The 24,919-nt window shown below is 39.0% G+C and overlaps 1 protein-coding gene across 2 annotated transcripts; it reads left to right on the top strand.

The window, feature by feature from the left end:
* LOC105929405 (histone acetyltransferase KAT5) lies at window positions 1-20,203 on the top strand. Of its 2 annotated transcripts, none has more exons than XM_012867175.3 (16): window positions 1-144; window positions 224-290; window positions 2,552-2,620; window positions 2,889-3,025; window positions 8,431-8,481; window positions 8,648-8,716; window positions 11,340-11,510; window positions 11,591-11,665; window positions 15,205-15,267; window positions 15,562-15,810; window positions 16,425-16,514; window positions 16,609-16,749; window positions 16,848-16,941; window positions 17,040-17,199; window positions 17,295-17,376; window positions 18,635-20,203. In XM_012867175.3, the coding sequence occupies exons 1-16, from the start codon at window positions 115-117 to the stop codon at window positions 18,767-18,769; spliced, it is 1,683 nt and encodes a 560-aa protein (XP_012722629.1). In that variant the 5' UTR covers window positions 1-114; the 3' UTR covers window positions 18,770-20,203. The 2 variants fall into 2 exon arrangements, with proteins under 2 accessions (XP_012722629.1, XP_035999103.1); XM_036143210.1 differs by having other exon boundaries at window positions 8,648-8,722.
* The last annotated feature ends 4,716 nt before the right edge of the window (window positions 20,204-24,919 follow it).

Below are 24,919 nucleotides of genomic sequence, written 5' to 3'. Positions count from 1 at the left end.
TCTTTGATTACGTTACCATTTCCGGTTAGCTGCCGAAGAACCATCTTGCCGCGCACCTCGTCTTTGACGTCGACCGGCATTTTCCCACAACACCCCGCTCCCCGACACTCACAGATGACGAAAATGGCGGACAACTCGTCTTCGGTAGGTCCTCCGAATAAACAACGTTGTTCGGCGACGTTGAGCATTGTTACGGTGTTAAATAACCTGCTGTCGTGTTCAGGTGGAGATCGTCGAGGGCTGCCGCCTCCCCGTACTCCGTAAAAACCAAGAACACGAAGACGAATGGCGTAAGTGTTGCCAGAAAGCTAAAGCTAAGTACCCAGCCTCAGCTGGCTGTAGTTAACGGACACAAACACACGGCCTGCGTTTAAAGCACCACGCTGTGCGGTCAGGGTTCAACTTAAACTCTGCCGTGTGACCGGGACCACCATGAAGCCCCTTCGCTTAAACGCTTTTATTATTTCACACACACCACGTTGTTGACACCACTCATCTCAGCTGCAACCTGGAGCGATGCACACTGAAGGCTGGACAGGTCAATCAAGTGGCTGAACGCCGCAGGTTACGTTCATCCCGCGAGGATAAAAACACAGCTGGACGTGATTGGAGGCAATACAAGTAAAATCCACGTAAAGCTCGTGGTGGTGTGTTTGAGTGCAGTGCATACACTCGTTTTTAGCAGTGTCGTTCAAACTTGGAAACATTTGCCTGGTCCTTACCGCTGTCCTCCAAAGAAAATTACCCAGGAAGGTGGTTAGTATTTTTGTGCAAAGGTTCTGCAGCCGCAACCCCATTCAGTCTTGCTCAAAATAAAATAAAAATAATAAACACTTTAGGTCTCTGGCTGCAGACTGGTTTAGGGAGCTCATACTTCACAATGTCACAGTCTCTGCTTCGCATAGTCTGCCTTCAGTTTGAAAAGGTGAAAAATAATTTACATAATGAAATAAAATGTATGTTTTTTTCCCCCTACTAAACTGATTTTGTACACACAGGGACATTTGTTGTTAACTGTTTATAAAATAATTATATGCTGGAACATATTGACAGAGTGCGTTTTGCCTTGACAAAAGCATTTTGCTTACATTGTCAACGTAAAGATGATAGCTAAATCAAAATCTTAAATCAGTTGAATTTTGATTTATATCTATCGGGGGTGGGGGGGGGTAAAAAAAAAAGACTAAAAGACCATTCGGATCATTTAAAATGTTCACTTGCCTTTGGTAAATCAAACAGGGTTTAGTTGGACCAAAACTTCAACAATAAGGCGCCGTACGCTGCCAACACAGATGAAAATAAATTGTACCAAAAAAAAAAAAAAAAAAGAGAGATTTTGGGTGCATTTAATTTAGATAATTGTTTGAAATTCTCAAAACTCAAATCTGCTATGGCAAATAAAAACACTGTTTTTGACCAGTAGCACAAATGAAATCAATGGACTAACTATTAATAAGCACATTAATGCTTTTAATGCATAAATTAAGAAGCAGAGCTTGGATGCAGGGATAAATGTTCATGTGTGTACAAATACTGTTTCCATATCAGGGCGCACATTTACATTGTGGGGCTTCAGACTTTTGTGCTGTCCATAAGGATGCTGCAGCTGAGGCATGTCCAAAATGGGGCCCCAGATTTTGTGCGGCACCCCAGATGCGATTTCAGGATCATTTGGCCCAGCACCAGTACAGGTGGTTGATGCAGATTGTGACTTTTCATTTTTAATTAGGGCAAAATGATTAAAGAAAAGTTGAAATCTTCTTATACTTGAATCTCAGGTACAACACAAAGCATTTGTCTTCTAATGACTGCAATTTGTACCTTCTCTTTAGTTTCATAGTGATTAGGATCACATTTATCCAACACATTTTACTCAAATGCAAATGTTGCCGAACTATAACCTGCTTTAAATTCATTTTTTAAAATTGGGTAAAATAAAACAAACGTTTTCAAAGAAAGACTGACCCAAATCCCTTTCTTATTGCTAAGAATAGCCAAGAATGTGGGTCTGCAGGAAATCTGACTAATTTGTTTAATTCAAATATTGCACACTCATATTTTGTGGAGCAGATAAAAAGCAGTTTTAGAGGTATTCAAGTTACGGAAAAAAAAAATTCTGTATAAAAAATAATTTTTTGGCCCTTGAGTACTTTTGCCTTGATGATTTTGGCCGACGTGATGAAAAGTTTGGATACCTCTGCCGTAGCTGGTCGATGACACCCAAAACCTAAAATCTACGGGGCAAAACAGTAGTTGCAGCTGATGTTGATTGTGTAGAATTCAGTAGATATAATTAGGGGAAAACTATCGGCATTGCAGCATTCAAGTCAGTTTTGTCATTTCTAACCAACTTTTTGCATGATTCCATCATTTATAATAAGCTTCTTAAAGTTATTTAAACGCTCTTTCATTTTAAAATGTTTTGGAACTTTTTGGAAAATTTTGTTTACGTACCCGTGATAATATTTTAAGCGGTATTAAGCAACCTAAAAGAACATAGTTTGTTGACGCACGCTTCGGGTGACTTTATATTTTTCTGCTTTTCTTACAGCATTGGCTGAGATTCTAAGTGTGAAGGAAGTTTCCGGGAGAAAGCTGTACTATGTTCACTACATCGACTGTGAGTAAAGCTGTTCCTTCCTTACTTTTTCAACAAAATAAATACAAATTGTCACCAGGTTCCTGGAATTATCGATAAATATATTGTTTCAGTTTATCCACTAAAGCGTGCCATGTCTTTGATGTCCACTCTAATTTGCTAGGCTTTTGCGCTTAATAACTAATTTCTATGATTATTTTAATAATAGCCATTTTCTTGCTCCATATATTTAAATGTTAAAATCCTAAAAAAAATGGTTTCCCTGTCTGTGTAAAATTCCTTGTCACAGTCAACAAGCGCCTGGATGAGTGGGTCACAACGGAGCGGCTGGACATGAAGAAGCTCCAGTTTCCTAAGAAAGAAGCTAAAACTCCTACGAAGAATGGTCTGTCGGGCTCCCGTCCCAGTTCACCAGAGAGAGAGGTGGTAAGTGTTTACCTCGTTTAGCTCACTTTGGATGATGTTGGTAGGAGGGATTCAAATAAGACTATGTATGCTGTTTGAATGCCACCATTGACTTATTTATTTTATTCCTTAAACCGAAGATCTCTGATGCCTTTTTACCAAAAAAAAACCCAAAACAGATCAGTACACGTATCCTTCTTTGGAGGGACACATTTACTTATCACTAAACTATCATAAAAATATAGATTTTCACTGTCCTAAAGAAGAAAATGATAAATTTAGTTTATTCATAAATAATAAATATTATTATTTATAAATAATAAATAAATAAAAATAGAATGAATAAAAAAACAAAGGGAGTGTGTAGTCAGTTCAGTCCAATCATATTCCTGACAGTTTCTAAGTCGGTGATTCTGGTTGGTGATTATTTTTTTACCCTAACATAAACATTTATTTCTACCGTGTAGTTGTTGTTCACCGGTCAGCTTTAAACTGATCAGTTCTGCCTCCGCAGCATCAGTCACCCGTCTCCTGTCCCATAGACTGTCACGTTTTGATGCTCCTCGCTTTACGCTCCCATGCCTGATGTTGACGTCCATGAAAAGAGCTGGACTCTGTTTGCAGGGTCTGACTGTGCGGAGTTAACACTAAATATGTATTCTTCCCTTTTTGTACAAAAGTGCTCTCCAGTTTGAATGTTTGAATTGAAATACTGCTTTTTCAGGAAAGGTTGAATGACAAATTAACTCGATTTAAAATAACGAGCTGAATTTTAGATTAATAGTTAGAGATTTAGGTTAATCTGTAGAGCTCCTATGGTTGTATTTGTTCTTGCGCTCACCTTGTAGCTTCGCCCCTTTTTCATTGTCTGTGTTTTATGAGTGTGGAATCTCACTACTGCCAGTTTAGTCTCCACACTGACGTCCTTCTTTCAGTTTCATCCTGTTGTTTAACCAGAGAAACAAACAGAAGTGTAAACAATGTGGGTTTTATAGGAAGCTATATTAAATTGCAGTAAATGAGAGCACAGACAGAGCGTGGCACTGAAGCAGACGAGCGTTAAGTCTGATGGTGGGCAGAACGCGAGGACTTGGTGTTCTACGATTTACACCAGTTTAATACAACACACTAAACAAAACATCAGCCTAGATGCAACTATAACAGGGTTTCAGATTTGTATATTTTAAACACAACACTTCCTAACTATTGTAAGTGTTCTGGTTAAATAAAGTTCAATACACTATATCTATGTTTTTAATCTAGCAATCAACACACAAAGAATGAGGTTATAACCCCAAAGTACAGGAATGACTAAATTTGACTTAGATTTTGTGAAGCTGTTAAACATACAAATATTCATAAGTAGGGCTGGGTATCATCTGGGATGAGCCGATTCGATGCGATTCTCGATACATAGCTCACGATACGATACGATTCTCGATATAGCTCAGCATGATTTGATTTGACTCCAATATTGATATTTACTACTATTAAATTAATGCTCAAAGTCATGCAATCAACAAAAACAGCCAAATATTCTATTAATGTTCAATTTATTGAACACTGTGCAATAAAGTGCATGTGGTTCAATACATTTAATATATTACAAATTTTGCCCAGTTTTCTAGGACAATGTAGTTAGCTTATAACAACTTTTTGTGCAAAAGAAACCTAGAAAATGTTCATCTTCAGTTTTTTAAACAAAGAAAAAGTGCTACTATATTGCTTTTAACATACTGAAAACCAGGAGTGACACCCACTCTCACTAGCCTATCAAAATCTGCTGGCTGAAACATCAGTACTGAAGAAAAACAGAACAGAATGTCAATTTGACATTGTCAATGAACTCTTCCTCAAAAAAATGTGTAAAAAAGTTACTACAAATGCAACTCTACTCCGTAATATTTTTGTTTAGAAACAGTAGTTGGTCAACATGTTCTGGGTTAAGCGCACTTCTCTGTGCAGTGACTATATCCCCTGCAGTAGAAAATACACGTTCTGAAGAGACACTTGTTGCTGGAATACACAGGTAGGTTTTTGCAAGACGTGACAAAAGTGGATATTCTGTCTGGTGCTCTTTCCACCAGTTGAGTGGATTGTCACCTGCAAGAGACATGGGAGCAGTTTCTTTGTACCGTGTCAGCTCCTGTTCAGCCTGGTCCTGTGTGGTTCTGTGTCTCGCTGCAGTACCTGTACTGTACGTTTGACCTAGAAGATCTGCTAGACTGCATGACTGCCTTGCTTTCTTTGTGGGCAGACTAGTAGCAATGTCTTGCTTGTCGATATTCACGCAAGTGTTGTCCTTCACTGGCACCTCATTAGGCTCAGTTTTGGTTTCAGCCCCTTCCTATAGAAGTAAGTAAGAAAAAGAAAAATCAGGTTTAATATAACATGTATCTGAAATTAAATTTTCCATAAGTTAACAATGTACCATGTTTCTACCCCCCTCCAAACATTATGGAAGTACCCATTATAAGCATTTTTTAAACCTAAACATACGACTATACATTTTAACAGGGTTAGAAAAAAATATTTTTCTAATTTTTTATAAATTAGTAACTTAGTGAAAATTTTATCAAATACATCACCTGAAATGTTTGTTGGCTTTCTCCTGCCTCTGCAACTACCCTCATGTAGATGTCCTGGCGTTCATCTTCGGAGAGGAAGGGGAGGGCCTTGAATCTTGGATCCATAGCTGCACACACATATAAAGTCTCTCTCTGCTGATCCTTGTATCTCCTGTTCAGGTCCTCATAAATGGCAGATTTTATTTCTTTCACTAATGCAGAATCAGATCGGTTTTCTTGAAAGTCATGGAGGAGCTGAGCATGAAGTGGTGCCACAACTGATAAGGTTGGGGAGGTTTCCTGAGACATTACAAGTGTAGTTGTCTTCATGGGCTTCATGGCATCCACAATCTCCTCAGCAGATGTTATGTCTGACTCACTGAGGGTGCAGACCTCTTTCTCTGTCTTCCTTACTTCACCAGATAGTAGAGTGGCAGATATAGCGGGTTGCTGCTCCAGGAAATGTTGGAGCATGTCATGAGCGCTGTTCCACCTCGTTATGACATCAGTTAGGAGTTTATGTTCAGGCAGCTGAAGTAACTTTTGTTTTTGTCGCAGGACATTGCTCGCTGTAGCACTCCGCCTGAAAAAGCTGGTTATGCGCCTCACTCGTCCTAACAAACGGGCCACATTGGGAAGCTTCAGTGCGCGTTGTGATGCCAGGTTAAGAGTGTGGGCAAAGCACTTGAAATGCAACATACCAGTTAGCTCAGCTGCGATGGTCATGTTAGCTGCATTGTCTGTGACGATGGCCGGGTCTTTGGCTGCTATGCCCCACTCATCCAGCGCCGTTCTCAGTAACTCCGCTATGTTGGTCCCCGTATGGCTCTCATGCATGGCTCGTGTTTGTAAAACGAACGCCTTCAGCTCCCAGTCCTCGGTAATGAAATGACACGTGATCGTCACATATGATTCTGTGGCTCGAGACGTCCACCCATCACACGTCAGGGCCACTCTTGCAGCTGAACTTAGCGAAGTTTTGACACGTTCTTTGACTTCTTCGTACTTCTTCGGCACAGCTATATCGGTAATATAGCGACGGGTTGGGATGACGTAACGTGGCTCCAGCGTATTTACCATGTACCGAAATCCTCTGTTTTCAACCACGCAGTAAGGACGCAAATCCAGGCAGATAAAACGCACCAGTGAGTCGGTAATCCTGATGGCACGGGGTGAGGTAGATGGAAACTTATACGTGGCGTTGTCCAAAGTCATTTGCTTCGGGTCTACGGGTTTCTGTTGCGTCTTTGGTGCTGCTAGCTTGTCAGCGTGGTGCCTCTGTAGGTGAGCCCGCAAGTTGGTCGTGTTTCCAGTATAGCGTACTACACCATTACAATACTTGCATATTGCATTTGTTTTGTCAAGTCCTTGGCTTTTTTCATTGACTTTAAAACCAAAATGTGCCCAAACGTCGGACTTTAAAGACGAAGGCGCATCAACTATTCTTTCAGCCATTATGCAAATTCTTCCTCGCTGTGAACAGTAACGGGGCGCTGTAACAACGCCCCCTAGGGGTAGGGAGGTATATCGATATTGAAAACCAGAATACCGATATTAAATCGTTTTTAAAAAAATCGATATTAATCTTTATATCGATTTTTATGCACAGCCCTATTCATAAGTAAAAAAAACCTTTTCCTATTAAGTGGTTATTTTTAAAATATAACACATTATTATTAGTGCTTTGCAAATGGACTACATATTCCCACAAAATGATCTCTGCAGCAGCCAAACTCATCTTAGACTCATCTGTGTCGCCTTTAACATCGTGCATCGTCCATTGTGCGCTGTCCTAATGAACTGTTAATTGTGACCCATACAGGTTAATCCTTTCTATTTTAGCTTGCTTTCACTTGCAAGTACAGCGCTTTGAGAAGTATTCACACCCTCTAAACTTTTTCACATTTTGTCGCATTACAACTACAAACCTTGATGCATTTTATTGGTATTTCATGCGATCGACCTGCACAGCGTGCTCTATAATTGTGAAGTGGAAGGAAAATGATTGATGGTTATCTCAATATATGCAAATTAAAATCTTTGCTGAGTCAACATTATATAGAACCAACTTTTACTGTTGTTGCAGCTACATTACTTATGGGATAGTTCTCTACCAACTTTATTCATCCAGAGTCAGAAATTATTGCGTATTCTTCTTTGGAGATCGTTCAAGTTCTGTCAGAGTGAATGGAGGGAATCTGGACATCAGTTTTCAGGTCTTCCCACAGCTTTTCAGTCAGATTAGGTCTGGACTTGTGCCATTCAGGTCTATGCTCAGAGTCTGAAAAACACTTGAAACCAGACGAGGTTGAAGGTTTCCTGTGGCAAACAACAAACTGGGCTTTCTTCCTGCCACTCTGCAATAAAAGTCCGATTTGTTAAGTTGGTTTAGGATGTCTACCCCATATTTGTGCAAAAGAACTTTAAAATCATGTTTTGTTTTCCTTTCACTGCACTTTGCATTGGTTCAGAAAAATGCTCAGTAAATGTATGAATGTAATTTTAAAAGATGAGCAAAAGTTTAAACGAGTAATTGTCAAGTGTCAATCTATTGCTAGATTGCAATCCTGCTCTTAGGTTGGAAACAATCGCTGAATCGGCCTTTGTATTTACGATTTTTGTGTCTGTAATGCCCTCTGCCTCTTCTTTATTAACTACTTGAGAAACTTGATGGGCAATTTTGACCAGCGAGTGTGAGCCAATCACCATTGCTGATTATTACTAAACGTATGCCTTCATCTGCACCATGCATGTTTGGTATTTCTCCTTAATGTGATTTTAAAAGCTGAATGAATTTTTGGTCACGCCTCTTTCCTCCCGTATAAGCCATTTAACATCTGCTTGTTTTTCTCCTGTGAGGTGAGTGAGAGAAGAGACACAGAGACTGACCCAGCTTTACAGAAGAAACAGGTAATCTACCGCAGCGTCAAGCTAACCAAAGCAGGACTGTTTGATCACGTTTACTACCAAAGCTGGCTAAATCATTTGTATTGACTGTTTGCAAAACCTGAGTGCTAACATAAGAGTAAATGTGGATGTCAATTTAATCCCGTTTCTTCTCTTCCTTTGTGTTCAGAGGAAGAGTCTAGATCTCAACCTACCATCGGCCACACCTCCATCCAGAGGCAAAACCCTCCCCACACCGGTACAGGTTAAATTTACCCATCCTACAGATTACTGAGACCTTCTTAAACCTGGTGTCAATGTTTCTCTCTCTGATTGTACAGCCACGTTCTCATGTTTGCGAAGGAAGCAGCAATCATATGAAGATTGTATCCCTGTTATCCAGAGCTCAGATACTCATAGATTTGAGCATGTTGTGCAGATATTATCTATTTTAACAGGTTTTTAGGTTTGATGGGTAGCTCTCATTGCTTGATGCTTGTGGGAATTTCCTCTGTAGTCACGATCAGGGTGGGTTATACTCTGAGCCTTTAACTGGAGGTGTTAATCAAAACATGGAGAACCGCAAGTCCTAAACCAGCCAACATAAGTAAACTAAAATAACAGATGGAAAAGGGCATGATTAAGTATTTCTGTCTTGTAGAAAAGCAAATTGGCCTGTTTGCCTCTGTTTCATTTTAATGTCAGGTTCAAATGTGGTGTAATTCGCAACTTATCTGACATTTAATCAAGTTAAGCTCTTGTTTTATGATCAGTTATCATTGCCAAAATTATTTCTATTTGCTAAATACCAGAATAACACAGAACCTTTTTTTTTTTTTAGCGTACGCTGGTTTAATTGGCGTTCGCTCAGATTACTATTTGTTTAAAGACTTTGGGAAAGCCCAGATGATGATGATGTCGTGGCATTGTAAGGTTCTGGTATACAACTTTCTAATTGACTGGAGGGCCACCTGTAGATGTATTTTAAAGCAACACCTTGGCCACACGTTTCCCCTTTGTAATATTATGAAAAATCCAAAAGAAATCTGAATCAGAATTGTGAAACCTCCAAAACTGGTTTCATCTTTAGCTACGTTCCCCAGATGTCTCAAAGGGGCCACATTAACCCATCCAAATTATTATAAGCAATTCCAAACAGTATTATCATGCACAGCAATCAAACCCTTTAGGAATCAAACTGGTTCTTTGGCACACAGATGAACGTGTCTCTGATTTAAAAAATGTGTGTCCATCCTAAAATAAAAGCTAAAGACCTTGTGAAGATGTTGGCTGAAGCTGCTGAGAGTCTTTATCCAGAGTGAAAGGACTTCTGTATCCACATTGACTGAAAAGCCATTCAGAAAGGAACAACCAGTTACAGTGAAAGCAACATAAAATGCCAGGTTACCTTTTTTCAACTAAATTAAATTTTATTTATATCGCACCAATTCACAACACACGTCATCTCAATGCAGTAGGTTACATTGAGTCGTTGACTGGCAGCATTCACTCCTCCTAAAAGAGCGCGTAGCAGTGGACAGTCGCCTGCATTGTTGATGGCTTTGCAGCAATCCCTCATACATACCGAGCATGCATGAAGCGACAGTGGAGAGGAAAACTCCCCTTGAACAGAAGGAAACGTCCCGCAGAACCAGCTTCAGTGTAAATGACTGACTGCCTCGACTGACTGGTGGTTTGAGAAAACACAAAAAGCACAGAAGCACACATTGATCTAGGAATCTATTCTATGTTAGAGAGGGTAATGGCAGATGATCTGCTCCTCGAACAGAAGGTCAGGCCAGATGTACCTACTATGACAAGAAAAAACCCAAAGAGAACATAAAATTAAAAGGTGAAATAACAACAAATAATGCAGAACTCACTGATGTCCTCCAGCAGCCTAGGCCTATTGCAGCATGACTACAGAGACAGCTCAGTGTAACCTAAGCCACTCTAACTACAAGCTTTGTCAAAAAGGAAAGTTTTAAGTCTAGTCTTAAAAGTAGACGGGGTGTCTACCACACGGAAAAAAACTGTGAGTTGGTTTCGCAGGAGAGAAGCCTGATAGTTAAAAGATCGACCTCCCATTCTACTTTTAGAAACTCTGGGAACCACCAGTAGACCTAGGCGGTTCACTTGGGAACAGATCTTCATTACGCTTTAATGGAGCTGTCTAAGAAACTCCTAAAATTTTCAGACGACACCGCCGTCTTTGGCCTGACGAGTCCCCATATAGACAGGAGCTGGATCGGCTGGTTCACTGATGCAGTCAGAACCCCCTGAAACTGAACCCGCTCAAGACTGTAGAGATGATGGCGGACCTTTTCGAGAAAACTTTCGGATCACTTCCGGTTCCTAGGAGCCACCCTGTCCCAGGATCTCACTCACACACAGACACTGTTCAGAAGAAGTTCTTCCTGCAGCAACTCATGAAATACCACCTTCCACAAAAGCTGCTGGTCATCCTCTAGACTGCTACCAATCACTGTTTGGATTGGCTCCACAAAACAGGGCCGGTCCAAAGAGCAACAAAACAATTAGGTCAGCAGAGAAGATCATCAGCGTGGACATTTCCTCCAGATACTGGGGAGATGAATGCAGACTTCTAAATGTGGTGAAAGTTACAAAACAAGCTTTAAAAAAACAAAACCTCTCCATATTCTGTTATTTAGCAAATCAAATAATTTTGCTTATGTTGAAAAAAGGAATCATGTAGCCTGGTTTACTGTCACATTGAGTAGAGTTAGGTTTTATATAAAAAAAAAAAAAAAGGGTAGTTTAAATTGTGATGTAAAGTGTCTTTTGTGTCTGGTTTAGTCCCATGTGCCATTTGTCGGCTCCTGGTGCATTTAAAGCTAAACGTCTGCGTTTGTTTGCTGCAGAAGAGGAAAGTCGAGAGCGTTCCCTTGGTGACACAGGTGCCCCCAGCCGCGCCCGTGCCCTCTCTACCGAGTTCAGCTGAAGCTTCTCAGGCTGCCGTTTTCCCCGCTGTCAGAGAGACCACCACCTTCAAGTCCAGAGAGGACCATGAACAGCTCTCCTCTCTCACAACGGTAGCAAAACACCCAACTTTAATTCAGTTTGAAAGGCTTTTTTTATGGCCAGTAAACATCTTAGTTTTGTCTTTTGTTAGAATGGCACTGCCAGGCGTCTCATCCCCGCCCAGCCTGGAAGAAAGAGAAAAACAAACTGTGGGGGCACAGATGAGGTATGTGGCTATTATATTTTAATGTCAGCTTATTTGTTTTTAAATGTCTCATCATCTGTTTTCATTTGCTTCTTTTTTTTTTCATTTATATCTGTAAATTACATTTACATTATGATATTCTCTAGCATTTAACTTAAAGGTGACCTATTATGAAATCATCTCTTTTTGTACTTCAGTTTGGGTCTCTACTGGTTCTAGAAACAGTCCAAGTGCTAAAAAGAAAATAAGCATCCAGCTGATTTTTGGCAATACGTGAATGTTTTGTTGGTGTCTGAAAAACCAGCCGTTTCAAAAACGTCCCAATTGTTACATAACAATCAGCGGTCGCTGCCCCTCACCTAGCAATCAATTGAAGTAAAACTACAATATACAAAAATTACTTTAAATCACATCTTATATTGAATTTATAATTAATGTTATAACTTAAAATTGGCATTAATACATGTGGAAAAATGCGCATATAATTCTCTTAGACTTAACTACAGCTGAAAAGATAGACAACTAATGGTTAGCATGATGCTAGTTTGCATTGAAAATTCCATAGGGATGCCAGCACTATTAGCACCCTATTTGTTTCTCAGATTCTTTTGATCTAAAACAACCAAAAAGTTTGACACTGTAGGAACATCGTAGCACTGGAACGCTCTCGAAGGCAGCCCTGTAGGAATAAGCTGCAGTATTTTTTGGAAGTCGCATCAGTCAAAAAATGCCTCATAAAGAAGAAAATACATGTATAGGTCGCACAGGATTTAATCGCATTTGCAACATAATCGCAATTTTAACAATTAGTGAATCAGACACGTCCTTTAGGAGTTAGCACCTAATCTGCACAGCGATGAAACAGATTGATTTTTTTGTTTTTATATGTTTAAAAAGACATGATAAATTAAACAGAAAAAAAATAATGCTGCTAAATCGCAATATTAAGATTAAAAAAAATTGCAATTAGATTATTTTCCAAAATTGTTCAGCCCTACACAGGACTATACGCATTTATGTAGACTTTTATTTCACACAATCCAAGACTAAAAACTGGTAATCCAATTTATTAAATTTCAGAGTAACGGGACGTTAAGAGCGTACCTGAATATAAATCGCAGGATTGGCCAAACTATGAAAAAAAGTGCAACTTATAGTCCATAAAAATACGGTACTATTCAGAAGTTGTTGCTGCATCTTTGCTGGTTGTGCCGGAGGATCCTCTTCTTCGCCTTCTGAGTCTGACTCAGGGTCAAAGATGTACTGTTGTACCGTCGTGCATCTGTTTGCAGCCATTTTAACGCGTATAAAGTGCAAATGTAAACAATGAGTTGGGTGTGTGGCCAACAGCTTATTTGCATAAAAGTGGCAGAGCCCTAAAACAGCTCATTCTGAAAGGAGATCAAAATAGGTCAACCAGGGGAGGTGAAATCACATTATGTGAGAATGATTTTGTGCAAAAACTGGAATAAGCATGTTTTGTATGGCCCATAGACCTATCCTTAATGTTTAAAAGGAAGGTCACCTTAAATTCTACAAACATATCTATGTAATTTTATCAAATTACCATTTGTATTTGCCGCAACTATACCCAGATAGTAAAAAGTTAAGTTCTTGCAAAGAAAAGGGGAATAAGTCATTATTTAAATTACATTTCCCATCATATTGTACTTTTTTGCAAATTTTGCATTTCATGTTTTCTTTTTGTTTTGTTTTTTTCAATTTCCGTTTCTTCTTTTTTTCTTATACTACATCTATATATAAGTGTCTGTCATTTGCAGCTTGAATAAGTATGGACAAACTTTGTAGACTAAAATCTTTACTTTAATTCTAAAATTAAATCGATCAATTTTCTGATTCGTATAAAGAAATGATGCAAACTGCCTTTCATCACAGATGTGGTAAGAGTCGTAAAACAATTTAGATGGATTACAATCTATTAACCAAACTTCTATTGTAATTTTATAATTTTACAGCCTGAACAATAACTGCAAAGAACAAATAAAGACATTTTATGTTGAAAACTATATCAAAACTCTTTGCATGTTCCAGATCTTTATTTAATCATGTCGGTTTTCCGTTGAACAGTCTGCTCTGTTGCAAGATAATATTTGATTTATAGGATTATGAATTTGATTCCAAGAAGGGATGGATTACAGGATCATCTCTATAAATTAAAAATGTGTTTAAGTTTATCCATTTCAGCAATTCAGTTCAAAAAGATCAAACCTATGTTTACACACGGTGATACTTTTTCAAGCATTTATTTCTGTTCATTTTGATTATGGCTTCCAGTTAGTGATGGGAGACACAATCAACTATTTTTAGTTGCAGTGTTTCCACAGTCCTTGTTTTTTTTTTAAGCCATTTCATCTGTGAGCATTGATTTAGTTTGTTTTATCAAGTCCAAACTCAAAGCAGCAGTCTACCAGGACATTTCATAGCACTTCTTCCTTTTTCTCTGCTGATGAGCTGTATGAAAATGCTGGTTTAATTTCCAGCAGGACTTGACACTTCCTTGAGCTTCCCTTAGAAATCTGAGTAATGTAAAGATGCAACAGATCCAACAATACAGACGAGCTGAAGGTCACTGATAACACCTGGGCAGAGCCAGAGGCTGATCGCCTCCATGCTGCGGTGCATTTATGCTGCAGTTGACGTCTAAAAAGCTCTGACCAAGTAGTGGTTGCAGATACTGTAGAGTAGATGGGAATATCTTTCCCTGCTCCAACATTTCTGTATTAAACATTTTTCTTTCAAAGGCTCTGTAATGTTCTAGTTATCCAAGAAACAGCTTTCCCTTTTCGCTAACTGTAAGATAATAATCAGAATGAACAGAAATATTCAAATTATATCAGACACTGATATAACTTTGGGGTGTAACAACTGTATGAGTTTACCTTTTAAAGCAGGTTTACTGAAATCAACCATTTGATCATATTTCTGATGTATTGAGATGCACCTGTGTTACCTGCCAGCAGTTATCGAAAACCAGACTTTGTGCTTTTCTGCATTTTTATTTCCCAGCATTCAGTCTGTTAACTGTTAGTACGCCATGAATACTGCTGTGTTTAGTCTCTGATCTGCTCATTTAAATTTTAGCAAATGTCACGAGGAAAACCCAGAAGCCATCTTTTAAAGGTTTTGTTAATTTCATCATAGAAGAAAGGGGTAAGGTGGCAGGTTGTGAATCTTTTTTCTTGTTTAATCAGAACACCGGGTGACTCTCGCTGAAAATCAGTGGCAATATGTTATTATTCTCAACAAAGTCAAAATTTTGCCCATATAAGCCACAGTGCTAAAGGGAATCTTTACGCATTCATCATTCTATCCCGACTATGTAGAGGGAAATGTGTGTTTACTGAAGTCTCTAGTGATCCATGATATCCTCTCTGGTTGGCGGACTCATTATGAGCTCACACTGGAACGTACTGAAACTGTTTAGTTCAGAAATGCGCCCAATGTGTTCCCCGTAACTCAAGTTTTCAGTGTGAAATGATTCATTTTATTCCCCTCATTAGTTTCCAAAAGCCCGTGTTTTTTGTGTCTCTTTCTGCTAGATGATAAAGGTTTTGCAGTATAACAAGCCTCAAAGTGCCAGTGTCTTTCTACCACCACCAGAGGTCTGTTGGATTTCCTACTATTGCCCGTTGATTGTGTGTTGGTGTCCAGATTGAGCTGTGCCATAGTGGGTCCAATAAAACAAGAGGCGGTGCTTCCCTCTGACCCTAGTTTAGTTCTTCTGGCTAAACAATAAACGTCATCGTGATTGCTCATGCTGATTTAAAGGAAACTGAATAATCAAAATCCATAAAAATAATGGCTGTTCATTTGATCTTTTAATTTTATAACAGAAGGCAATGACTACCTGCTGCAGGTTAATGTCTTCTATGGCCTTTTTTTCCCCTCCTTATCAGGATTCTCAGGATAGTTCAGATGGCATCCCGAGTGCTCCGCGGATGACGGGCAGTCTGGTGTCGGATCGGAGCCACGACGACATCGTCACCCGCATGAAAAACATCGAGTGTATAGAGCTCGGCCGACACAGACTGAAGCCCTGGTACTTCTCCCCGTATCCACAAGAGCTCACCACGTTGCCCATCCTCTACCTCTGTGAATTCTGTCTGAAATACCTCAAAAGCCTCAAGTGTCTTCAGAGGCATTTGGTAAGAACCTCGTTGTCACGTCCTAACTTGTATGCCCAGCGGAAGCCAATGGCAACACAGAGTATTTTAAAGTCGTTGGGTAATAAAGTGGCTGCATTTGCTCTGATGCTCCTTGGAAAAAAAAAAACTAGTTCGCAGTTTGCCACAAGACGAGCAAACATACCACAGAACTCTGTTTATTTAGGAAAAACCAACGCTGCTCAGTGCCCTGAACACACCACCTCTCCCCTGGGCAACATGGTATCTGCTGCTTAACGCTGCAGGGATGCTTTTCTTCAGCAGCACCAGGGAAGCCGTGCAGATGAATGGAGCTAAATACAGGACCGTCCTGGAAGAAAACCAACAGCAGCCAATTCTTTTGTTAGAGAGACAGAGTGAAGGATTAGACTGAGAATGTTTGCCAGGATCTGGGCTGAATGAGCAAAAAGTGTCCGTCTGTAGACGTTTCCTTGCAAACTGTCAATACTTGTGCAAAAAACTTTGAGCCTATCAAAAACAAAACATGTCCTGCACCTCCATGAGGTCGTTGTTAATTACTTTTTCTGTCTGAAAACAGTTTTGCTCTCTTCCACGTTGCTGTAATTGTTGTTTTTCTTTTCTTTTTTTCTTTCCAGACTAAATGTAATTTAAGACATCCTCCAGGCAATGAGATCTACCGCAAAGGCACCATCTCATTCTTTGAGATTGACGGCAGAAAAAACAAAGTAACAGAGATATAGTTTTGCTTCTGTTATGTTTATTGGTGTGTTTTTTTTTTTTAACCTTTTTTTTTCATGTATGTCATTTTCACTTTTCCAGAATTACTCCCAAAACCTGTGTTTACTGGCAAAGTGTTTCCTGGACCATAAAACGTTGTATTACGACACCGACCCGTTCCTCTTTTATGTAATGACGGAGTATGATTCCAAGGGCTTCCATATAGTCGGTTACTTCTCTAAGGTACACAGATTTTGAAGTTTAAACTAACACGCTCACCTGGAAACAGGTTTATATTTAATTGCCTAAAAGAAACTCTAATTTTGTCCTGATTTGTTCAGGAGAAAGAGTCGACCGAAGATTATAATGTCGCCTGCATCCTGACGTTGCCGCCCTACCAGCGCAGAGGTTACGGGAAACTGCTCATCGAGTTCAGTAAGTCTGCCTCTGAAAGCCGGCGTTGTAGAACCGTAACGCTTTTCGCGTGGCTTGATTTTTTTTGAACAGTTTTTAAAGTGTTTTTATTTTGCCAGGTTACGAGTTGTCAAAGGTAGAGGGGAAGACGGGAACCCCGGAGAAGCCGCTGTCTGATCTTGGCCTCTTGTCTTATCGTTCCTACTGGTCCCAAACGATCCTAGAAATACTTATGGACCTTAAACCTGAAAACGGAGAGAGACCGCAGATAACCATAAAGTACAGAACAGTTTATCCTCACCATCTGTTCAAGGAGTCTCTTTCGAAACGCTAATCTAAGCATTTTTTTCTTTTCATTGTTTCAACACAAACAGTGAGATCAGTGAAATCACAAGTATAAAGAAGGAAGACGTCATTTCAACGCTCCAGTACCTGAACCTAATCAACTATTACAAGGTGAGAGACCAGAAATGATTGTAAATACACCAATTCACAAACAAGGATGCTTCTTTACAGTTTGCAAATGTATTATTAAATCCGAAGTTGAAAAAAAAATACTAATGATGACAGTTTCCACCTTGGTGGATTGGTTCAATCCACCGTTTTTTTTTTTCTCCACTGTAGTTGCCTGAGAAACTTTAATGTTGGCAGATTTTAGCTGGGAGCCTTTGTTTTGTTTTGCCGTCACTTCTTAAAGTCACGCTACAGAATATTGCATTCTGTTCGCGGTTCTGCACATAAATATTCTGTATGTGTTCAAGTATAAAACAACGCTGCATTTGTTCCGTCTGGCTTTACCAGATATTTTCGATTTGAATACATCCCTCTTCGACATGGCCTTAAACATGTCTTTTAAAGTAAAACTTATTAATTTTTTTGTGTTCACAATTCAAACTATTTGTTTTTTTTTGTTTGTTTTTTTAAACCTGGCCTTTAAGATAGAGATGCAAGCAGGCAGGGATGTTGGACAGAGTGAATATGAATACGGATGGCATTCCTGGAGGAAAACGTGCTAGACTGAAAGACTAGAGACTGGTCTAGGCTACATTAGCTTAGATCAAAGCACATTTGTGTATGTGGCCCAGTTAAAGTTTAGACATAAAATTTCTTATATATATTTTGGAAAGAAGAATAATCATCAAAAGATTTAGTCTCTTGATGGGTAAAGATACTCCAAAAGATTGCGGCGTTCAAATTGTTAACTCACGGACTGGAATAGAAAAGCACTGTACTAATTTTCATTTTTTCAAATTTGAGGCCGATGCATTTTTTTTTTTTATGCGCTCCTTTTGCGTTGGTCTGTCAAATGAAATATGAATAAAATGCATTGAGGTTTCTGGTTGTACATGAATACTAATGCAAAGCGCTGCATAGTGAAAAATATCCATACAGTGCATAACGCAGTATTAAAACTAAAGCAAAAAAATAAATAAATCTCAAACTTGGGCAACTTTTTCTTATTTTTTAAGTTTAATTATTTCAAAGCCAATATTATCCAGTAATATAAAGAAGAAAGTTAAGATTCTGGCACAATTTCTAACAATATTTGTCTGCTGAACTATTGTAGAGCTGCGATATATATATATATATATATATATATATATATATATATATATATATATATATATATATATATATATATATATATATATATATATATAAACACGTGCTCTGTGATGTAGAGCATGTATGATAACGGTGTTCTCTCCTCCAGGGTCAGTACATCCTAACTCTCTCTGAGGACATCGTGGACGGACATGAAAAAGCCATGCAGAAGAGGCACCTGCGTATAGATCCTAAATGCTTACACTTTACCCCAAAAGACTGGAGCAAAAGGGGGAAGTGGTAAAAATGTTGCTCCCGTTTTACTGAACCCTCAGCCCTGGAGGACATGTTGGATCAGACAGAGTTTTTTTTTTTTTTTTTTTTTTTACTCTTGGACTTCTCTTTAGATAAACGGTGAACATGGACTTACTTGAGATGAATAAGCTTCAGTTCCTGGGACTCATTGTTTAATAGAGCTGCACATTTTTTTTTGGAAATGGTTAACAGCATTGTAACGATATTCAGCACACTCTCCACTGTCGAAACCTTGCTGTTAATGACTAAAAGGGTGCATTTAAAGTGACTGAAGTTGTTTAATAGTGTCAAATTAAGACCCATCGTTGCAAACATTCAGGCTGTCCAATGGTGGCATTTATAGTTTTAGATCAAAAATAAAATATTTATTCTGTTGGCATAATTCCACATTTTGTAAAAACTTGAAATTGACATTATTATTCATTTTTTTATATATATTTTTTTGGTCTATATCTTTTTCATCTTTCAGTGGGAATGTTGTCAACCAATTTATTTATCCTGAAAAGACTTCAAAAACAATTGAACTCTGGCCAGAACTCTGTTTTTTCAAATGTAATCTTAATTTATACACTGTTGTTCTTTTTTTTTTTTTTTTAACAATGTTCAACCCCCTTAAACAATGACATGGCTGTGCTACACGCAAAAAAAGAATATATATTATTTTACTGTTTTAAGTGACATTATTGCCTTTTGCAGAGCAGCCAGGCAGCCGGATGTGTTTCTAATCCATCTTGGTGGGTAAATGGGTGGAAACATTAGTGGGGGAGACACAGATCAGATTTGAAGATGATTGTTGTTGTCATCTTACACTGAAATGTATATTATTGGCATTTATACAGAACAATTGGATTTACAGAATAACATTTTTGCCCATTCTCAGTCAAATTAATTGCCGTATCTTGCACCAGCTTATCTTGGAACAACGGCAATTTGAAAAAACATTTATTCTTCACATCCTCTTTGTACATAAGTGTATAAACCAACGTGATTGTTCAGGTTTATCACAGGCCGAGTTCTGTTTTTTTTTTCTGTTACACTATGTTTAAATAGGCAGAAGTACAGATGTTGCTGTTTGCTGATCCTTAGGATTTTTATTTTCCTCTCATCCTGAGTATTTACCGTCAGTTCAACATCTTCCCGGAGACTAAATACTGAAGACACAAGCCATGCAGAACTGTTAGAGGAATGTAAAATTTATTGTACAGTTTTGTTTTATTTTTAGCTCTTTATCTAACAGGTTGCACAATATGAAAGAATTAAGTGAAAAACTTGTTTTAATGTTTACATGTGTGGGGGGGCGAAAAGGTGAATTTGTCCTGTTGAAATTACTTAGCATATCTTTGTGTAAAACACTCTAGTGTCATTTGAACATTTGATATGGCAACCTTGTTGAATTCATAAAAAAAAATGCCCCAAAACCCTACAAGTGTCTTTTAACGGTGTCTTTAATAGTTTATATTTAGCCTTTTTTTTTTTTTTATGGCCGATGTTTTGCGGTTTGCATGCAGAGAAAGTCATGCAATGTCCACCTACCTATCAATCAGGTAAGCGGCGTGCAGAACTTCTGTAGATGCTACATTAATCGGGGGAAATGTTGCATCAGGGTGTTTTTTTGTAGAAAACAGTACATTCGTTTACACTGATTGAGAAACATTTGGCCACTAGGAGGCAGTATTAGATCAACTATCCATTTTGTAACTGCTGTGCATGGCAAAGTTAAGATATTTGTGACATAATAGACAAATGTCCTGGATAAAGGAACGTAACCCAACCACGTACATAGGACAGTACGTTGCAACCTTAACTCGTATTAAGTGACATTCTTAATCCACAGGGTTTAATGTGACGTTGGTCTGAAGTGTTTCTGGGAGTGTTTGGCCGTTCTTCCAAAGTTCGTTTGTGAGGCCAGACACCAATGTTGGACGAGAAGGTCTGGCTTTCAGTCTCTGCTAGTTCATCCCCAAAGTGTGTTGTGTTGAGGTCCTCCCCACCAAACTCTCATCCATGTCTGTATGAACCTTGCTTTGTGCTCAGGTGCTCAGTCGTGTTGGAAGAGGAAGGGATCATCTCCAAACTGTTCCCACAAGGTTGGGAGCAGTGAGGTGTCCAAAATCTCTTGGTCAGGTGAAGCAATCAGAGTTCTTCTCACTGGAAGGTGGGAGCACGATGCTCCTCAGCGTCTGCTTCCCCTCTTCCATTGGTGTACATGGCCTCCCACTTTGTGGCTGGGTAGCTCTCGTTCCCATTGCTTCCACTTTTTTATAATACCACTGACTGTTGACTGGGGAATATTTAGTAGCGAGGAAAATTCATGATTGGACTTCTTGCACAGGGAGCATTCTGTCACGGAACCACGCTGGAGTTCACCGAGCTCCTGAGAGCGACCTGTTCTTTCACAAATGTCTGTAGAAACAGTCTGCGTGCCTAGAGGCTTGATTCTATACACCTGTGGACATGGAATCGACTGGAACACCCGATTTTCCATTATTTTCGACCACATAGTAGCCTATATCTCTGATTAAGTCTCTCCCAGCATGCATGTTCGCTCCAGCTGCCAGAGAGCCACAACAGTGTCATGCAGAAAACACATTGCGTCTCGTTTAGTTTCAAAATTCAAAGTATTTCTTTTTGATCACCCAATACCAACAACAGAAAAAGTTTAGATGTATAAATACTAAGGTCTACATAATTATGGGGAAGACAGCTGATTTGATAGTTGTCAGACACAGTCGGTGACACTCAATCAGGAAGTTCAGCCAGATGCTCAGTTCTTTGTTGACCCACAGGGGGAAATTTAATGCACAGTAGTAAAAAACTATCCACTGATAATCCACACGTCAACACAACCTCCACACTTAATAATAAAACATATCAACAAGGATAAAGAAAACCTATCAAGCATCCGAAGTGCACCAAGCTTGGTAAGACAGGGGGTACTGTTGAATGCAAATTACTTTGCTGGCATTTTGAACAAGACTAAACACTGTTTTTATTTCTCAAGGACGAGTTCCCATACCAAGCAATAAAACCAAACGTTACAACAGACTAAATCAAAGATGTATAGAATAAAACCATCTGTGTTTTATCGATGCTAAAAAGGTCTTGGAAAAAAAAATATTCTTGCAATTTGCTGCAGTGTGTTGGTCAAAGTTGAGAGAACCGTCTCCGAATTTTTCCCAGATGCTCTAACTGTCCACTATCTCCAGTAGAGTTCCCATGATTGTTGATGGTGGAGCTGGGTGGGGAGTTTTCCTGAGGTCTATGGCCATGTCTTTTTTTTATTTTATTTTTTATTTTTTCTATTACCGATACTCGACTTCAGGTAATGTTCATCACATCGCTTCCCAAAGCAGTCGAGCAGGTCCATGTTGAATCCCTCTATCCTGCAGCAGAGTGACTATAATAGTGTCATCTGCAAACATGAGGAGGTGCTTGTTTTGTTTGGTTTGTTTTTGTTTGACCAAAGGTATTTGCAAAAAAAAACAAAAAAAAAAAACAAACAAAAAGAGTTGGCAGTTCACAGAGTGCTTTATCCTGGGATATTAATGGGAAAGTTAAGTGGAAGGAACAAATCTTGGAAAAGGTGCGAAAACACTAGGGATATCTAGCCTTGACAGGATTGTGGAAGCCTAATAAAGAGTTTGGTGTGCATCTGGAAATGTTGCCCTATGGCTGGAGTCAGAGTTTTGAGAGTCACCATGATATGGGCTACAACTCATATATTCCTTGTATTAAACCATTCATGAACCAGAGACAATGTAAGAACCATCTTACCTGGGCTATAGATAAAAAAGGACTAAGCTGTTGCTCGGTGTTGCAAACTCCTCTTTTACGATGATAGTATATTACTTAATTCTATCTGGAAATCAGAGTCCAGAGGAAGAGTTTAGAAAGCTGGGGTCCGTTAACCAGGCCAGCTAGATTGATACTCTAGCTCTGCACATTATCTCGTTAAGAGAATTCATCTTACAGGCAAAGTAAGGGGTCTGTGGCCTTTACCATCTAAAAAGCCATTTTCACCTTTTAACCTTTCAAAAAAATACATTTTTATAAATATCTACGTTTATGTTCATGAAACAGAACATGTTTTCCAATGAGGTTACGTTGTCAGATCATTTAAAAATAAACATCAAGCAGGTGTTAATCTGAAAGTCCACATTTCTGTATTAAATTGTTTTAATAATTTAAAATACAGAAATTATTTTAATTTATTTTAGTAAAAAAAATGGCCTGGTCTGGTGTAATATTCTGATCCTAAATGTTGCCTTTTCATTCGCTGTAGTTTGAAAATCATAATTAACAGAAATAATGAATAAAATTCTAGTTTAATGTTGTTTCTTTTATACTGTGGAAAAACAACGCAAAATAAAAGGACATCAGTGTTTCCAATGTAATGACAGGAAAAAATAGATCTAAGCACACATTACAGGTACTTTAACTAAAAACTGAAAAACTGTTTAAACCGGCATTTGGTATTATACCATTATTGAAAAACATTTGTTGTTTCTTTATAATTTTTTGGGGAAAGTTATTAAGAGTCATCATGGGAGGTCCAATGAGCCACTAGTTACAGACCGTGACTATTTTAGAGGCACAGAAGATTTTTTAAGGTCCAGAGAGAGGTTTCTTCAGAGATGATTTTGCGTATGGTACTTTTTAATGTTCAGACATATTTGTATTATAAATCCATTTCATATAATACTGATACTTTCTGAGAAACACAGTTTTGTTTTTTCATTTGCTTTAAACATTGACCATCAAAGTTAGCAGAAATAAACACCTGAATATGTGTGTAATGAATATATGATGTGTTTCACTTCTTTGACGGACTCGCTCAAACTAACTTTTTTGAAGAAATTGTAGTTTCTCCAGAGTCCACCCATAAATACGATGAAACCATTCTAACAATAAACGCTTCTACCTATTGAGACGAGATTATCTCCACACGGTGTCACTGTAATATCAAAAGTTGCCCGGGGGGGGGAACTCTACCTGCAAAAATCAAAGACGGTTTAATTCCTTTTTCTAGGTCAAAGTGCTGCCATCTTGTAAGTAGATATTTTGCGTCATGTGTGTGTGGAAGTGACGGCGTGGACGATGTTTTGAAAGCACCAGTCAGAAAACGAGTAATATTCAACTGCACTTTTATTTCTCTCAGGCCGTAAACGCAAATGTCATCTTGGTAAAATGTAACATGATTTTTTTTTTTTTTTGCTCTTACACGCTGTGAATACTCAGAGCTTTGTACAGTTTTGTTGGTCGCCTGTCTGGTTAATACTTATTTAAAAAATAATCCCCCCCCCAACCATTAATGGACACTCTAAGAAGTGAGCTCGTTTTGGGAGAAAGCAGTTTGAAACTATCATCTCTTGCCTCTGTCTCTAATTTTCTTATCTCCTCAAGACACGCTCCACCAACACGGCAAGGCCTCTCCTTCTTCCCTGCCCCCAACCTCAGACCGGAGCTGCTGACCTCGTAACACACACACACACACACACACACACACACACACACACACACACACACACACACACACAGCCATATGTTACGGCTGGGACGAACCTCCACGCTGTAATTAGGGGGATGGTGCCGGACACTTTGCTGAGGTTAGGCAGACTGACTCATCCTCTCCTCTCCTTGAGCATCACCAAACGCTTTGCTCAAATTTGCAGGTATGTCGTTTCTTTGGATGTGCTGCCGGCTGATGATGATGATGATGATGATGGGGATGAAAAAAACAACAACGACGGGGTTAAACTTCTGTAATCTCATTGCTGCTAAGCAGGTCGGGTGTCGTGATGCTCTCGAGCCGCACTGGCTTTACGTGTAGAAAGTTCACAAAGGTCTTTATAAATAAACACACTGTGACACAGATGCACACACTCCCGTTTTCACCCTTGCCCCCCCCCCCTGCAGCTTTTTGTGTCTTTATCTCCAGCGTGCAGAGAGGTTGTTGGTTTTTTTTCTGTTCACGTAGGAGGTCTTAAAGCTGCCGGCCAGACCTTTCTGTGAAATTAATCAAACTCACTTTAGAAATATATTCTTGTGGAGGTGAAAAAAAAAATAGTTGCCCCCCTCATGGATTTTCCCTTTTTGTTTTTGGCACACTTAAATGTTTCATATCACCAAATAAGTTTTC

This window comes from Fundulus heteroclitus, chromosome 11, assembly GCF_011125445.2.
Source record: "Fundulus heteroclitus isolate FHET01 chromosome 11, MU-UCD_Fhet_4.1, whole genome shotgun sequence".
NCBI classification, from domain to species: Eukaryota; Metazoa; Chordata; class Actinopteri; order Cyprinodontiformes; family Fundulidae; genus Fundulus; species Fundulus heteroclitus.
This window is presented reverse-complemented; position numbering and strand designations above follow the sequence as displayed.

Bases quoted from the DNA above. Each gene is read 5' to 3' on its own strand.
- LOC105929405 (XM_036143210.1), top strand. From the start codon at position 115: ATGACGAAAATGGCGGACAACTCGTCTTCG. The intron at 8,723-11,339 runs GTTAAATTTACC...TGTTTGCTGCAG, and splicing joins CCCTCCCCACACCGGTACAG to AAGAGGAAAGTCGAGAGCGT. The intron at 15,811-16,424 runs GTAAGAACCTCG...TTTTCTTTCCAG, and splicing joins AGTGTCTTCAGAGGCATTTG to ACTAAATGTAATTTAAGACA.